Raw genomic sequence first — 16,521 nt, forward strand, 5'->3', positions numbered from 1 at the left:
CAAGCCTTGGCTAGTTCCTGATCTTAAAGGAAAACCTTTCTGGTGTTACCATTGAGTATGATGTTCATTATAGGTTTTTCATATGTGGATTTTATTAAGTTGAAGTTTTTTTCTTTTTGTAGTTTGTTGAGTTTTTTGTATGAAAGTTTGTCAAATTTTGTCAAATGCCTTTTCTGTATTAATTCAGGTGATCCTGTGTTTTTTGTTTTTCAGTCTGTTAATATGGTGTGTTACATTGGTCAGTTTTTGTTTTGAACCATCTTTGCCTTGCTAGAATAAATCCCATTTGGTCATGGCATATAACTCTTTTAATATTTCACAAAATCCAGTTTGCTAGTATTTTGTTAAGGATTTTTACATCAGTGTTTATGAAGAATATTGATCTGTAGTTTTCTTTTCTTATAGTATCTGGCTTTGATATCTGGACAACAAGCTATGAAGTGTGTTCTTTCCTCTTCAGTTCTTTGACAGAATTTTAAAAGGATTGATGCTAGTTCTTCTTTCAGTGTTTCATAGAAATCACCAGTGAAGCCATTAGGACCCAGGGCTTTTCTTTGTGGGGAAGTTTTTGTTTACTCTTTCAGTCTCCTTACTAGTTGATTTCTTTTCATTCTTTCCTTTTTTTTTTTAATGTGGGCTTGAACTTGTTACCCAAGATCAAGAATTGCATGTTCTGGAGGGCACCTGGGTGGCTTAGTCAGTTAACATCTGCCTTCAGCTCAGGTCATGATCCCAGGGTCCTGGAATCAAGCCCTGCGTCAGGCTCCCTGCTCAGCGGAGAGCCTGCTTCTCCCTCTTCCTCTGCCTGCTGCTCTGCCTGCTTGGGCTCTCTATCTTTCTGTCAAATAAATAAATAAAATCCTTAAAAAAAAAAAAAAAAAAGAATTGCTTGTCCTGGGATATCTGGGTGGCTAAGTTGGTTAAGTGTTTACGTTTGGCTCAGGTCATGATCCCAGGATCAAGTCCTGTGTCAGGCTCCCTGCTTCTTCCTCTCCCTCTGCCTCTGTGCGATCCCTCTCTCTCTTTCAAATAAATAAAATCTTTTTTAAAAATTAAATTAAATGTAAAGATAATTAAAAACTGCATGTGCTACTGATTGAGCCACCCAGGTGCCCCACTGGTTAATTTCTTTTGAGAGAAATACGAATCTGTTTTTCTTAACCCATTCTAGTTTCGTATTTTGGCTGGCCAAGCAGCAGAGAAAGGGCATGCTGAGAGGGAAGGGGAACTTCACAGAGAAATGGGGGCAGTGGGAGCCTCACCTGCATTCTCATGCCTAGTCTCTCATCTCTGAAGGATGTCCCTGAGGACTCTGCCCTGTGCCAAGTCTTCGAATCCTCGCCTGTAACTGTAACCGTAGTGGGGAAGTGGCCTTACGGATTTAGCCACACCCACCAACATTTTCCAAATAGTTGGGGTTGGACATGAATAGGGTCCTCATGAGTCTGACCAGCTGGCTTCCTGATATTTTTTTCTCAGGATTTTTGTGTGTGTGTGTTGTTTCAAATCCTCGTGGAGCTTATGGGCAGCCATATAGGAAGTTGTCAGGTGGTTGAAAATCTGCTGAGGGTTGCCCCCATCTCTCCTGACCAGAGGCTTTCTTGGCAACTAGGCAGCTGTGGGGCCCCTTCAGGCCCTCCATCCCACCTGTCGTCCCCACTCCCTGCCTCAGGTGGAGTTTCCTGCCCGGCTCTGACACAAAGGCTCACTAGCACTAAGGTCGGACACAGCTGGCCCAGGGAAGTTTTGCTGCTCAAAACATTCCACAGGCCTTCCAGATCCCTTTGTGGAAACTGGAGCCCTTAGGAAACTGGAGCCTTCAGGCCCAGCTCTGCCTAAGATCCTTCTCTCCACGGAGCCCCATGGTCTGCTCTCTATGTCCATTCAGTTCTTCCTAAAATGCTGCCTTCCCCCAGGAGGCCTCAGCCTCCATTCACATATTTCACTTGCTTTGGTGTCTCTTCCCCAGCTGGAATGTCAGCGCATGAAGATGGTTTTTTGCCGGTAATACTCACCTTTCTGTTCCCTGTGCCTCTCTTTGACGACACACAATCTGTATTTTTTAATAGATGCAAGTGTTAATGACCAGTTATTGGCAGGGGACAGGCCCCCAAATCTGCGCAGTTCTGCCTGGTGGCCAGGAGGACTCCTGCCATTGGACCTGGGGCAGGGCCTGCTTGGGTTGCGTGGGAACGGCTACACGCATTGCTCCTGTTTGATGTTTTTCTGTGGGCTGCCTGCTGTTTCCCATCTTTTTGGTCCCAGCGTGCCCTTTGGCTCACTGGGCATTAGGTTCCTGTTAGGGGAAGAGGCAGCTCTTTTGGTTTCATTCTGCAGACCATCACTGGTCAGTCGCCCAGTATGAGCAGAACACGGAAATGGGAAAAGATGGGGCTTGTTTGCAGTGAGGGAAAAGTGGTGTGTGGGGTACAGAGGTGCAAGGCTTTGTGAATGGGGAGAGGGAGTGAGGTCCCATGCTGCTCTGAGGGCAGCAGGTGGTCCCTGAGCAGTGGCCACCCTGATCTTTGTCTTAAAAAGCTGAGCACGCAGGGGTAATAGCATGGATGGGGAGGTGCATAGTGGCCTGCTTAGCTGGAGAGCAGGGGGTGGTCCCAACCCCACAGAGCCATAGGAGGACCCTCGTGGGCACAGTGCCCAGAGAACACGGCCAGATCCTGATGAATCCTTTCTGTTTCAGAGCAGGCCTGCTCATTTGTGGCGTGATGAGTAAAGGTAGGGGTTCTGAATGCAAGTGTCGGTGGGGAGCTCCTGTGGCTCAGGCTGTGTCCCATCTCGGTCTGGGGGCTGCACAGCCACGGCCCGGACCCTCTCCTGGCACCAGGTTGCATGTCAGGATGTTTGCTGGGAGCATGGTGGGCTGGGCTGGCCGTGAGCCTCTGCTACCTGCCCCCAGGCTTTGCGCTATGGGCTGTTCGAGTGGGATGTGGGTCTGTGATCACACTTACTAAGCAAGATGGGTGACTCTGCCAGGTCTTAGCCACAACCCCTCAGCAGATATATGGTGTCATCTCCATTATCTAGATGAGAACCTGTGTAGCCAGAAGGACAAGGGCCAGCCCCGGTTCTCAGCTAGCAAGCTGTGGGCAAGGTCCAGCCCAGCCCGGTGGCTCCCCAGTCAGCTGTCTCACCTCTTCGAGGCCTCCCGAGGTTGGGAGTGGTTCTGACTCCTCTTCCTTGTGTTCTTTGGTTCTTGCCCCAGCTGAACATCCACGTGGGAAACATTTCACTGGTGGACCAGTTTGAGTGGGACATGTCCGAGAAGGAGAACTCACCAGAGAAATTTGCCCTGAAGCTGTGCTCAGAGCTGGGGCTAGGCGGGGAGTTCGTCACCACCATTGCCTACAGCATCCGGGGACAGCTGAGCTGGCATCAGAAGACCTATGCCTTCAGGTAGGAGACCAGATGCGGCCCGCCCTCATTTCTTTGCAAACCTGTTAGGGGGAAAAAACATCTCCCTATGTGCGGTGATGCTTTCGGGTCTCTCTGGAGCCTTGGCCAGCTTAGCAGCCCTTTGGTGGCTCACTCCTCCCTCCTCTTGTGTGTCAGCAGCAGGCTCCCCATCCTCATCACGGTGGGGGGTGATTCTATCCCCTCTGTACCCAGTAGTGCCCCCTCAACTGCCTAAGGCCACACTCTACTGCCCCGCCACTTCTGTGCTTTTGCCCAGACTCTTCCCTCCATCGGGGGTAGACTGCCCACCCCAGGAGCTATCATCTGGTGGACTTGCCTTCTGTCTCAAATAAGGGCTGGTCCTCGGGAGAGTCAGGGATCTCTAGCAGTTTATTTTTACTGTTGTATCTCACCATTAAGTCAGAGGCTAGTCGAGCGCCCACTTCAGCAGGACCCCATACTGGGCGTCGTGAAAGATAAAGAGTCATATCCAGGCTGCCTATGAAGGTGGAAGTGTAAACAGAACATTCCAGTCCTGTGTCCTTTGTGGCAGTGTGGGGGTGGACCAGGGGATGGCGGCTTCTGGAGAGGCAGATGTGGCTTTCCCATTGATGGTGGCCCCGGAGTGCAGAGTACAGGTTTGGTAGGGGATGGGGTTGATGAGTGATCACGGGGAGTAGAGATTGCCCGCTGCAGAACTGTTCCCTGAGCTCCTTTTCCCCTTGGGAAAGTGCAATCTGTGGGTAGCGATGAGTATCATGCATCAAAACAGGATGTTAGCATTTATTCTGCTCATAACTGTCGTTGTCTACATTTGGCGATCATTACTCAGGGACGGCAGCTTAAAATGGCCCGTGAGGAGCCAGTGCGAAGGTCTTTTGGCAAAGATATGACAGTTAACGGAGCTCTTGAGTATGTTTGTGTCTCAGCTGATTTTCCCAGAAATCCCAGGGGACTGACTGCTTTCTGACTGGTTCCTGTAAATCTGAGCAAGAGAGAAGGAATGACCAGACACTTTCGGGGCTTGAGGATCCTGGCCCTGGGAAACCACTGAGCTCCCGGAGGGTGTCCAAGCGCCGCCTGCACTCCCAGCATCTGGGCTGGGACAGCACACGTGTCCCCTCCCATAACCTCCCAGCAGCCCTGCCGTCCAGGTGGTCCTGCTGCACAGACAGGGTCCGGGCCCTGCCTGGGAGGAGGCATCCATGAGCTGCGATGTGGTGGCGTCTGACCCTTGTGAGAGTCCGGCTGGAGGTGCGGGCCTACATGTCTGTTCGTGCTGTACCTAAGCCAAGGCCAATGGGCCTGATAGACCAATCTGGGGTGGCCTCACTTGCTGGAGTGCCCCTCTCCAGGTCCTGGGAGGTGGTGATGTGGTACAGGTCATGGGAGTGACACCGACACTCGATACCTCATCCCCCAGATGCTGATCAGGTCAGAGTCCACATTCTGACCAGCAGATGCTGTGGACTGGGGGTCCTCAGAGCAGGAAGACCCTGAGGGTGGTGGCGTCCTCCTGCTCTTATCTTGGGGCGATCCCAAGTAACCTCCCATAGCCCCTGCCGAGGCTTCAGGCCGTTGGTGGTGTGCCAGACAGCTCACAGAGCAGGCCCCCTTGGGAGTCCTTGGTGGCGACAGGTCAGGACTTATAGACAGCCCCCACGCCCCCATCTCAGAAGCCACTTAATAAGTTCCAGCCGGCTGGACGGGGAGCATTCCAGAGCCCCAGCCTGCTGCGATCTGCAGGCTGTCATGCTGAGTGTGCAGGTTTCTCGTCCTGGGGGTGGAAGGCAGGTCCGCTGACTGGAGACTGGGGTAAGCACATACCCCCTTCCCAGCAGCCCCAGCAGCCCCAGCAGCCCTAGCAGGCCAGGCCGGCAGGACGCAGCCTATCTGGATCTGAGAGACACCCCAGTGTCTCTTTTATATTGGGACGGCTGCTTGTGATTTCCCAGCTGACCAGGCCTCCTGCACTCCTCATGCTAGGCCTGGCCTGTCATGTGTGCTGTGTGCGGTGTGGGCATCTGGACTCTAGAGAGTGTTTGCAAGACAGGAATGGGAGCTTAGGGTCAGAAGCTGGCTTGATGTAGGCTTCATCGTCCAGGGGACGACTGTGGCCTTCTAAACCAATCAAGGGAAGGGACTGCAACTTCTGTCTCTTGCCCCTATCCCACATTGTCACCGCTGCACCATGTCATCCTTTGGGAGCTCTGACCGCTCTTGACTGTCCCCAGGGAGCCTGGTGTCAGTCAGTCTTTCTGGGGGAAAGGCTGTGTAGTGGGAGTAGAGTGGGCTCTCAATATCCCCAGGGCCAGGGGCCACTTGATCTGCGGAGGGTGGGATCAGGAGCCCTGGCCTGGTCTCTGCTACACCCAAAGCTTGGCAACCGCTGAGTCACATGACTCCTTCAAAGGGGCTTGAAATCCAGGGCCTCCGTCATCCTGTGTTATAAATGCTCTGAATTCCCGCCAGCTGGTCCTTCCTGTCTGTCTGCCCCCCGGACCAAGCCCAGCGTCCGGCTGCGGTGCCATCTGCAGTGATGGTGACACTGAATTGTGTCCACAGTGGAGCAGGGCAGGCTGCTGGTCACAGGGCATGTGTGAGCAGAGGCAGACAAGTCTCAGGAGCTAGGCCAGAGGACAGGCTGCTTCCCTCCAGCCATGGGACGGGCAGGCCTGATGTGGGCAAGCGTGAGGAGGGAGCATGGCATGTAACAAATGGATAGGGGGCCCCAGACTCCTAGCAGGAGAGGTACAGGACTCCACCAGGGTAAGGGCCTGGGCCGACTGGCTCATGGGAGGCTGTCAGATACCCAAACCTGCAAGCTGCTACCTCTGAGAAAGTTGTGTCAGTGTAGTTGCTGGCCAGTCCCGTGGCTGCAGCTGGGTGCAAAGAAGAAATAGCACCCTGTCCAGCACAGGAGACTTGTGTGTGGCCACTGAAAGTACTGGAGGGTGCAGGCCCGGGGTAGGGAGCATGAGACCCCAGGGTGGGGAGGGAGGACAGAGTGCCGGCCAGGAGGAAGCCAGGGACATGGGGAGGGGCCAGAGAACTTGGGATCTGGGCCCGATGGGGGACAGAGAGGCAGTGTCCCTGGTGCACATCAGGGTTGGGAGACACCAGGGTCATTTTGGATTTGTTGATCAGGAGCCACACGGGTTCCTCCTGGAACTCTGCCCACCTGCCGGTGGCAGGCATTTGCTTGCCTGCTTATCTGCTTTGAGAACCACTTCCTGGAGGTACAGTGCATGTAGGGTGCGGTCCAGCCAGCTAGCACGGGCTCTGTAGGATCCGCAGAGCCCCAGCTGTCACAGCTGGCAGGCCTTTCCTCACCCCAGCAAGCCTTGCCCCCTTTCACCATTGCCCTGCCCCCATGGCTCTCAGCCCCAGGTGACTACTGATCTGCTTTGTGTCAACTTGCCTCTTCTGGTATTCAGTATAAATAGAATCCCAGATCACGTGGTCTTTTGTGGCTGACTTCTCAGTGTCACTTCTCCCTGTGGCAGCCTATATCAGAGCTTCGTTCCTTTTGAGGGCTGTGTGATACCTTATCATACAGATGGACCATATTTTATCTACCCAGTCAGCCGTCGAGGGACAGTTGGGCTGTTGTCCCTTTGGGGCTGTTGTAAAGGGTAGTGGGGTGAGCGTTCATTTTTGTTTCGGTGCCTCTTTTCAGTGCCCTTGGGTAGGTGCTAGGAGGGGAGTTGCTGGGTCACATGATAGTTGTGTTGAGCACTTGGAGGGAGGACCCGATTGCTTTCCAGAAACCACCCCCCACCCCATTTCATTTCCCAGCCAGCAGAGCCAGGCTTCTGGTATCTCACTTTTAAATCTAGCACTCCTAGGGCAGTGGGGTAGGGGGAACTCGGTGGTTTGGATTTGCATTTCTCTGACCCCTTGATGACTTTGGGCATTTGTATATTGCTTTTGACAAAATGGCTGTTCAGGTCCCCTGTTTTTTAATAGGGTCATTTGCATTTTTATTACTGAGTTGTAAGTGTTCGTTATATATTCTAGATAGGAGTCTTTATCAGAGATGGGATTTGCAAATATTTTCTCCCACTTGGGTTGTCTTTCCACTTTCATGACAGTGTCCTTCAAAACACAAAAGTTTTTTTTCGTCTTTTTTTTTTTTTTAATATTCAGTTATTTGTTTTGGTTTGGTTTGGTTTTGGGTTGGTTAGTTTGTTTTTCCCAGTAATCTCCACACCCAACCTGGGGTTTTAACCTACAACTGGGAGACCCAAAATCTCATGTGGCTCTGACTGAGCCAGCCAGGTGCCCTGAAACACAGAAGTTTGTGGGTTTTTTTGTTTTTTTGTTTTTTTAAGATTTTATTTATTTATTTGACAGGCAGAGATCACAAGTAGGCAGAGAGGCAGGCAGAGAGAGAGAGGAGGAAGCAGGCTCCCTGCAGAGCAGAGAGCCCGATGTGGGGCTCGATCCCAGGACCCTGGGATCATGACCTGAGCCGAAGGCAGAGGCTTTAGCCCACTGAGCCACCCAGGCGCCCCAAAGCACAGAAGTTTTAAGTTTTAATGTAGTCCAGTTTATTTTTTCTTTTGTTGCCTGTGCTTTTTTTTTTTTTTTTTTTTTAAAGATTTTAAGTAATCACTACATCCAGCGTGGGGTTCAAATTCCCAGCCCAAGATCAAGAGTTGCATGTTCCACTGACTGAGTCAGCGCAGCGCCCCCACGGTCCGTTTTTTTAATGTGACACCTATGAAATCACTGCCTAATCCAGCACCATATGTTCGAAAGACTGCTCTCTCCCCATTGCGTGGGCTCCCACACCATGTCAAAATCCGTTGACCAGGAAGAGGAGGGTGGTGTCGGGTTTTGTCCCCTGCCCACTCCCAGCTGAGCGGCCATGGACAGGTCATTTCCCTCCAAGAGTCTGTCCTTCTCATTTGTGAAGTGGGCCTAGTAGTGTTTCCTGGCTTTTGTGTCATGCAAGGGCATAAAAGTGAGATCACAGCAAGACAGCCCTACAAGCTACGGCCCAGGGCCCTCTGTCACCTCAGCTACAGCCCTCCCCTACCTGGGCTCTGTGTCCCCACCTGGACTCTGCAAGAAAGTAGGAGAATCTGGGGTCCCAGGTGACCTTGAAGTCGTCATGTGGAATCCCCTTAGAGGAGGAGTGGGAGGCAAGGTGGCTCTCCCGCCTTTGTGTTTGTCCTAGATCCGAGGCAGGCCTACTGGCCCAAAGCCCATTCTTACAGGGTTGGATCGAGCAGTTCTTATTTTAGAACAAACCCACAGGAGTGGAATCTTCCCAGAGCCAAGGGGAGGTAAACAAAGGGGCCTCCAGAACCTACTCACAAGCTCTTGTTTAAATTAAGAGGAAAACATGTTTTGCTCCCCTCAGCATGGGCTTGGCGCCTTTCATGTCTGTCCTCCCAAGGAAGGCGGCAGCTGGGAGGCCTTGAGGTGCGGGATGATGTTTGGGTCTGTGGCTGGGTGGTTTAGGATTGCCAAACCATGGCCCTGGCTGCAGAACAGCTGTTAGGAGCTGCTGAGGAGGCTCGGCCTCGGGGAACCTCGGGTGAGGGCTTGGTGCATCCACTGGCCTCTGAGTCACCAGCACAAGCTCGGGCTTCGGGGACTAGCTTCAGCAGCAGGAGGTGAACCTGACTCCTGCAGAGGAGCCGGAGGGAGCCCTGGGCTGTGGTGAGAGCCTTAGCCCATGTCTGCTTGCGTTCCTTGAGACTCTGGGATGAGGAAAAGAACACGAGGGAGGCCAGAGCTGGCCCTCGGCTGCTATGTGCCCACCAGACGCCCCTCTCCAGTGGGCCACACACACAACCTTGAGCACCAGTTACAGGGAGACTCTGTGACAAGGCTCCTGGCCCCTGGGGAGCCCCTTCCCAACACCAACATAGTGGGCATACGTTGGCTGGTTTAAATAACAGCAAAGCTCTGAAAAGTTCCCACAGCTGTGATATTGTTCCTGGTTTCCAGATGAAATATCAAAACCAACAATGCCTGACCAGAGCGAACAGTGTTCTGCAGGGGGGCAGACATGTGATAGGGCTGCAGTGGAGGGGGCTGGCCTTCTTGGGGTGCTGAGCCTCGGGGGACAGGTGCAGGCCACCCAGCTGGAGAAGAGAGAAAAGGGCCTGGTGAGGCGGTGGTGGTGATAGGGGAAGGGGCTGGGAGAGGTCACTGTGAGGGCCATGCTCTGAGGCTTGGAAACCAAGGCCTGGCGAGGTGGCAGCTCAGCTGTGTCCTCCCTCCCATGGTGTCTGCTCCTCCCCCTCTCCCCATGCCCATGCTGTGTCTCTTTGGCAAGAAGGGGCTTAGGTGGCCATCAGAGTGGTCGTTTAGAGGCTACAGAGTGTAATGATTTGGGTCCAAGGGTCCCGGGCCCAACTGTTTACCTTAGGCAAATAGCCCAGTTCTCTGGGGCTTAGTTGGGCCAGTGAAGTGGGCTGAAGGGCAAGTGTACAGAACATTCAGGAATAGGCTGGCCCAGCGGCCTTCAGTGGGATGAGTCTTTGAGGCTGGTGGGTCCTGGCCCTGGACACTGAGTGGGATAGACTGCCCTCCCCTGCCTCCCCAGCAACACTGGTCACAGGGAATGCCCTCTCCAGGCTTACAGACAGAGACACCTCGGCAGCAATCAAGAGCCTGTTTGAGAGTGCTTTGAAGAGAGGCTGTTACTGTGGGGGGGGCCTGGCATCTCCAGTGACTCTGCCTTGAGGTCTGAGTGACAGGTGATGACTGGGCCACTCCTCTCAGGAGTGCTGTTCTGAGGAGCCAGGCATGGAAATGGCCCAGTAGGGAGGAGACAGAGGAGGTAGCAGGAAAGGCGTGGGCCTTCCTGCCATGGCCTGGCTCCAGCATTCTGGCAGGGGGCGGACACTGTTTCTGGGGGCGTTTCTAGCTGCTACTCTGTGAACTCAGCAGTCACTACCCCCCATTCCACCCCACCCTGGCCCACAGTGAGAACCCCCTACCCACGGTGGAGATTGCCATCCGGAACACAGGGGATGCTGACCAGTGGTGCCCACTGCTGGAGACTCTGACAGATGCCGAGATGGAAAAGAAGATCCGCGACCAGGATAGGAACACGAGGTATCCACACCCCCACCCCTCCAGGTCCCTTACAGCTGGCTCTGACCAAAGGCACTGTCTTGAAGGCAGGTGAGGGATGTGGTGACCTGGTTTTGTGGGGAACCAACTTGCCAAAGACAGGCCCCTGCGTGGGTTTCCCTGCAGGGAACAAAAATAAGCCCTCGGTTGGGTCTGACCACAGTCCAGACCTACACATCTGGAGCCCTGGAGAGGTAGGCGGGACTTGTGCAAGCTGGAGAGAGAGCAGACGCAGGGCCTCCAGCAGCAGACAGGCACAGGCCGAGTGGGGCTAGGGATCCTCCCTCTTACCATCCATGTCCTATCTCTGTCCCCACTCCCTCAGCTGCACTAGAGATCCCTAGGGTGCTCTGGGTCACTCCTTCTCTCCTCCTGCAGGCGTATGAGACGTCTTGCCAACACTGCCCCAGCCTGGTAACCAGCCTGTCGGTGCGTGGCTCCCACGGAGCGTTCAGAAGATCGGACCGCCTCTCCTTCATCTCCTGGCAAGGCAGGAGGCAAAGGGGGCAGGCCGGGGCCATCCTGAGGAGCATGGGGTGTGGGGAGGGCTTACGGTCACCCTCCCCTGGGCACACATTCCAGTTTCTGAGCCCCAGTCCCCACCCAACTCCCTGGTCAGAAAGAGGCCTCATTTTTGGATTGTGTTTCGTTTTTGTATAGGAGCCCCAGGTAGGGCTAGCAACACTTTTTAAATAAAGACAACAGGTCATGTTCCATTTTTTCAAAGTGGTAGCATAAAAATAAGAAAGGGAACGAGGAGCAGGGTCTGGCGCTGGGTGGAGTGTGGCCAAGGCCAGCACACCAGGCCTCTCGCCCTTCTGTGCCTCAGAGCCCCAGGTGGGCAGATGGGGGCTGATAAGGCTGCATCCGAGGCCCTCAGACCCCCAACCTGATACCCACCACCTGTGCCATCCTCCAAGGAACAGAAGTGAGGCCGTGAGGTTCAGAGGGCAGGGGGCCGGCTTACCTGTCAGCAACAGCCCCACCCTGTTCCAGCTCCACCCCGGCTGGAGCCCTGAGCCCTGCCAGCAACTCTCTCAGGTGGGTCTCAAGGAGTAAGACATGTGGAGCGGCATGCCTGCCTGGGGCTGGAGTGGGGGTTTGTGGTGTGTAGAGAAGGGAGGCACAGCCCTGGGCCTCTCCTCAGCTCTGCATCCTTGTCTCATGGGGAAATGTCCCCACTCTACAGAAGGCACATGGGCTCCACAAGGGTGGCACATGTGGGTCTCCTCACGGAGCCAAGCAGTGCTTGGTGAACTGAGCCCATGGCTGCAGTCTTGCCGAAGAGAATAGACCCCAACACCGGGCGGCTGCCATTAGCTGCTGCCGCGTCTTCCCTGTTGGGTCAGGGCAGCTCTGCTCCCCGGGTGTGGCAGGAGCATGGTGCCACCTGGCTCCCAACCTGAGCCCCACACTGGCCAAGGGCAGAGCTCTTGAGTAGGAATTGGGGTTTTGGTGCCAGGATATAGGGGTAGATGGGCCTGGCCCTCTGGGCTGGGGGTCCTGTGATCATGTCCTGGGACATGACAGCTCCTAGCTCCTGGGGAGTTTGTACTCAGGCCCACTGCCCTTCATCCAGGAGTGCAACTTGCTGGAGCGAAGTTGGGCTTCACTGGAAGGCCCTGAACAAAGAGGAAGATTCCAGGACTGGGCTCTCCTGGCCTTGGAGACAAGTGGGCTCCATTGCTGAAGGGTTTGCTTGGTCCATGTGCCCATGCAACTGGTGGGATGGATTGAATACTGCCCATCTCAGCCCCTCTGGGCAACCCAGCCCAGTGCTCCTACAGAGCCAGCTGCAACTCCACACGGTTTGCCTACAAAATTAAGGTCAGACTCCATGATGAATACTTGTGTCATCCGTGAATGTGACAGCCTAGGGCTGGAGGAATACCGTTGCTGTTGATCATCCAGGAATCAACTGTAATTATGACTAGTCTAGGACAATGAGGAAAGTTGGCCAGGCTGTCTGGTACCCGCTTTACCAAGAAAAAAGTGAGCTGTGGTATTAGATCAGGCTCCCATGGTCCTCAGCTACAAACATCAGGGAGGGAACTTTGCAGAACTCTGCTGAGGTGAAAATTTCTCAAAGCTTTGGGGTTGCAGAAAGGGCAGAGGACCCCGGTCCTGGCCCTCTCCTGCACCTGACTTCATGGAGCCTCGGCCAAGTCCCTTGGCTGCTCAGCTGGAAAATGGGGCAAAGGTCCCCTGGTTGCCCGTGGGGGACAGAAAGAGTCAAGTGAGGCATCAGCCTGAGGGTACCATGGGCAGAAGCCCCTAGGCCTGGCATGATAGGAACATCCCAGTCCTGGCCCCAGCCAATGAGACCTGGCCAACCCCCTTGCTGCCTGGCCTGGAGCAGAGATCAGTGCAGGTGGGATTTGCCCAAGGCTCCATCAAGGTGTTGGCAAAGCTGGAGTAAGAACCCTGAATATGCCATGTGTGAGCTCAAAGCTGCTGGGCAACTGTGGGCAGGTTCTTGACCCCCTTTGGGTCTCCCGTCCTACCACCTACAATTGGTCTGAGAGGGCAGGCCAGGGTTGGTGGTACTAGGTCAAGGACAGCAATACCTGCCCAGCTCTGTGGAAGGATGTGGCCAGCCAAGGCAGGGAGCCAGTGCTGTGGGCAATGAGATGCAGGTCATTCTGTTTATTTGGGTGGGCCCTGGGCACCAGCCCAGTCTCCAGGACAGGTTGCTCTCCTGTAATCGGGAGTTAGGGGTAGAATGGAGGCCTGCCAGAGGCCAGGAAAACAGGCTGGTCCTGGGTAGGATCATTGCTGCAGGGGTCCTGGCTCCTCCTCCGGGAGGGGCAGGTAATTGGGGTCCTCCTGTGGGGCATCCAGTAGCAGCTTCCTGTAGGGAGGGGCCCACACTGAGCTGAGGCCAGCGGGCATTCCCACTGGTGCAGGGAGCCATCTGAGGGAGGGTAGCAGAATTATCTCTAGCACTTACAGGAAACTGGGGGTCAGTAGCAGCCTCTTGCCTCCAGGCTGGTTGGGGAAGATGTCCTCTAGGAAGTAGTAAATGTGGCCCACGGCAATCCCTGTAGGAGAACCCTGGATGGCTGAGGCCACTCTCCACGGTCCAGAGTCCGAGGCCCTCACAGCCTACTCCCTGCTTCCATGCACAGGCAGGCCAAACAACTCAGGCCCCAGAGTATGAGTACCCAGTGTTCTGCACAGACTGCCAGCACAGGGTTGACCTTGAAGGACAGGCTTACCTGGCCCAGAAGTGGGCAGGATGTGGGGAGGGGAGGGCCTGAGAACATGGGAGGAATAGGAGTCAAGGCTGGCACCTTGACACACCTATCCTCATCTCTGGTCAGGACCCACATGAGCATCAGTACACCCGAATATGGGGAGCCCATAGCTGGCTGGGTTATTCAGGGGCCGGGAGAACAAAGGAGCTAGAAGGTCTGGAAGAGGGGGTGGGAGGACAGGTGAGAGTCCTCCCAAAGACCATCAGGTACCAGATGGGGAAGGCAGATGCACAGGCAGGCTTACCCAGCAGGTCTACAAGAATGGAGTTGCCCAACAGCAGAGAGAAACCCATAAGCGCCCAGGGCAGGAATGGTGCCTGGAAGGTGAGGAGGCCGAAGAAGTTGACTCTCACTTGGGGGTTGCGGCGGCTCCATACATACACCAGCATGACTGTGAGTGCCTGGCCCAAGAAGAACAGGCTGCCCAGAAGCCCCAGCAGCTGAGCCAGAGTCAAGGTGCTGGAGGCCTTCTCCTGGTGCAGGCCTCAGAGCTCCTGCCCAGGGCCCCTCTGACTCGCTAACACCCTGGAATCATCCCTAGTTTCCCTTCCCTCATCACCCCTCTGTGCCCTTCCAATCAAGGCCACACTATGGCCTCAGGCCCCACAAGTGATCTGCCCTTCTTGTCCACCCCCAGCCTCCAAACACTGCCTGTCATTGCCCCAGTTTCTCCTGACAATGGGCATGCAGGGCTCAGCCCCCAACCACACCACCCGGCTCCCCTGCACATTGCCCTGTAGTATTTTGTGTACAGCATTGAAGAGCTGGCGCTGACATCCGGAGCCGAGGCCGCTATGTACGGTAAATACATCCTAAGCTGGAGGGAGCGACTCTGTCGCTCACCGGCCAGCACAGGCTGGACCAGAGGCACTGCGGCCTTCAGTTTCAGAGCTCGGTAAAGGATACGGTCATGAGGACACCCCCGAAAAGGAACATGAAGACGAAGTCGGCCGTGCGGCCACGGAACGAGCCCTCCTCCAGCATGCGGCAGTAGCGGAACCTGCGGCGTCCGTAAAGGAAGTGTCACCAGGCAGAGCCTCAGTTTCCCCACAGCGCGCATCCCCCAGCCCGGCAACCCGCCCACCGCCCCACGCTTGGGTCCGCACGGTGCAGGATACACGAAGAGCATGTTGAAGAAGAAGCTGAATCCCAGCGGCCCAAAGAAGAGGAAGTTGGTGACGAGCCTCCAGACCTACAGAGATGGGAAGGAAGGCAGGCGGTCAGGCGCAGGGCAGGCAGGGCCCGGCTGTCAGGTGCCATGAGCGGGGCCGCCTCACCTGGAACTTCCGGAACACGAGGTGTGGGTTGAAATAGAGCTGGAAGGGGCTGAGGAGCTCCAGCTGCTGCGGAACCAGGGACGCGTAAGGTGGTGCCCCCGGAACGCAGCGGTAACCGTGATGACACCCCTCCCGGACTGCAGCCACGGAGATGCCCCCACCCGTCTAGCCAGCTTACCACAGCAGCGGTGGTAAGGACGCAGGCCGCGGTGTAGGCCCGCGTCACCGCGGGCACCTGCAGGAACTCGGCCATCAGCCCCTGCCACGCCATTGAAACTTCTTTGACACGCGTGGCCCAACTTGCTGCGCGCTCTTTAACCCGCCTCCAAATCCCGCCTCACTCTCGAATTCGGCCAATCCGCGTCGGAGTTGCCGCACGCCCAGGGTCGAGGGAGGGACCCTGGGCCCGGTAACCAATAGAAGGAGGAACTGGGAAGCCGGGGGCGGGACAGGGTAGTGGGCGGGTCGGAACTAGGGACCAAAGAACAGGCCCCACTGTTGAGCACGTGGCGGTTGTTGTGACGGCTGGCGTGGCGGCGCGGGAGAACGTGTGACCAATAAGGAACGGGTCGCTTCACGGCAAGCTAGAAAAAACCAATAGCGAGGACGCACAAGATTTTGGGGGCGGGACTGAGGTTACTCCGCGAGTGCAGAGGAGAAAAGACAGCGGAACTGCGAGACCGGAAGGGGCGGGGTCACACTGGGCGGTGGGCAAGGCGGAACCGTCGTGAGTTTGGTCTTGGAGGCTCTGTGAGTCCACCTAATCCTGCCAAACACTTTGTCCCGTCCTTCTCTCCTACTGACAGCCAAACACAGTGCCACCTGACCCTTAACAGAAGAGGCGCTCAGCACTGTGTCCAACCACCCTACCCCCGTACCCTCCTGCAGTCCACTTGACCCCACGCCGACTCCTGCGGGCAGTCTTTGAACCCAAAACGCCAGAGTGCCAACACAGGCCAGAGCAAGTGAACGGGCTGGAAAGGGCCTCCTCTTCTTTTTTTTTTTTCTTTAAGATTTTTTTTATTTGACAGCACGTGCACAAGCAGGGGGGAAGCCGGGAGAGGGAGAAGCAGTCTCCCCCATGGAGCAGGGACCCCTACTGGGGGCTCAATTCCAGGACCCTGAGATCATGACCTGTGCGGAAGGCAGACGTCTTAACCAGCTGAGCCACCCAGGCACCCCGTTTTTATCATTTTGATGGAAAAGAGAAACTCCATTTATTCATTCATTAAGTCCACTGTTTACTGAATACAGATTGTGTGCCAGGCGCTTTTCTGGATGTGGGAGATACAGCAGCCAAGAAAAGATGAGGAGACAGGTAGTCATAGGCTCGTACTAATATGAGAGCTTGTGTTCCCAGGACAGTAAACTGACGCAAATAATGCCAAGACTGGAGGGTTGGGTCGTGAGCCATCACTGCAGGTGGGGTGATCTGAGAAGCCTCTGCAAACAAGTGATGAGCAAGTGACGCTTGATTG

At 55.1% G+C, this 16,521-nt stretch overlaps 2 protein-coding genes across 11 annotated transcripts in view; one reads left to right on the forward strand and one right to left on the reverse strand.

The window, feature by feature from the left end:
- The window catches only part of SMARCB1 (SWI/SNF related, matrix associated, actin dependent regulator of chromatin, subfamily b, member 1), a 36,475-nt gene extending 25,250 nt beyond the window's left edge, over positions 1-11,225 (forward strand). For both annotated transcript variants that reach the window (XM_032309511.1, XM_032309512.1), the window contains exons 7-9: positions 3,221-3,411; positions 10,360-10,491; positions 10,888-11,225. In XM_032309511.1, coding sequence (XP_032165402.1) covers positions 3,221-3,411; positions 10,360-10,491; positions 10,888-10,927 — 363 coding nt within the window. In that variant the 3' untranslated portion in view covers positions 10,928-11,225. The remainder of the gene's footprint in view (positions 1-3,220; positions 3,412-10,359; positions 10,492-10,887) is intronic.
- Positions 11,226-11,318: 93 nt separating this feature from the next.
- DERL3 (derlin 3) lies at positions 11,319-15,391 on the reverse strand. Of its 9 annotated transcripts, none has more exons than XM_032309514.1 (7): positions 15,222-15,390; positions 15,044-15,106; positions 14,873-14,958; positions 14,673-14,766; positions 14,011-14,206; positions 13,460-13,550; positions 11,319-12,722 (listed from the first exon to the last, which is right to left on the reverse strand). In XM_032309514.1, exons 1-7 carry the CDS (start codon positions 15,312-15,314, stop codon positions 12,593-12,595), a joined length of 753 nt encoding a protein of 250 aa, XP_032165405.1. In that variant the 5' UTR covers positions 15,315-15,390; the 3' UTR covers positions 11,319-12,592. The 9 variants fall into 9 exon arrangements, with proteins under 9 accessions (XP_032165405.1, XP_032165404.1, XP_032165406.1 ...); XM_032309513.1 differs by having other exon boundaries at positions 15,044-15,109; positions 15,222-15,387; XM_032309515.1 differs by having other exon boundaries at positions 14,885-14,958; positions 15,044-15,109; positions 15,222-15,383.
- Between the last annotated feature and the right edge of the window lie 1,130 nt (positions 15,392-16,521).

The sequence above is a fragment of the Mustela erminea genome, chromosome 13, assembly GCF_009829155.1.
Source record: "Mustela erminea isolate mMusErm1 chromosome 13, mMusErm1.Pri, whole genome shotgun sequence".
NCBI classification, from domain to species: Eukaryota; Metazoa; Chordata; class Mammalia; order Carnivora; family Mustelidae; genus Mustela; species Mustela erminea.

Bases quoted from the DNA above. Each gene is read 5' to 3' on its own strand.
- DERL3 (XM_032309513.1), bottom strand. From the start codon at position 15,314: ATGGCGTGGCAGGGGCTGATGGCCGAGTTCCTGCAGGTGCCCGCGGTG. The intron at 15,110-15,221 runs GTAAGCTGGCTA...CTGGTTCCGCAG, and splicing joins TCCTTACCACCGCTGCTGTG to CAGCTGGAGCTCCTCAGCCC. The intron at 12,723-13,459 runs GTAAGTGCTAGA...TGTCCCCCACGG, and splicing joins CTACTGACCCCCAGTTTCCT to GCAACCAGGGGACCTTTGCC.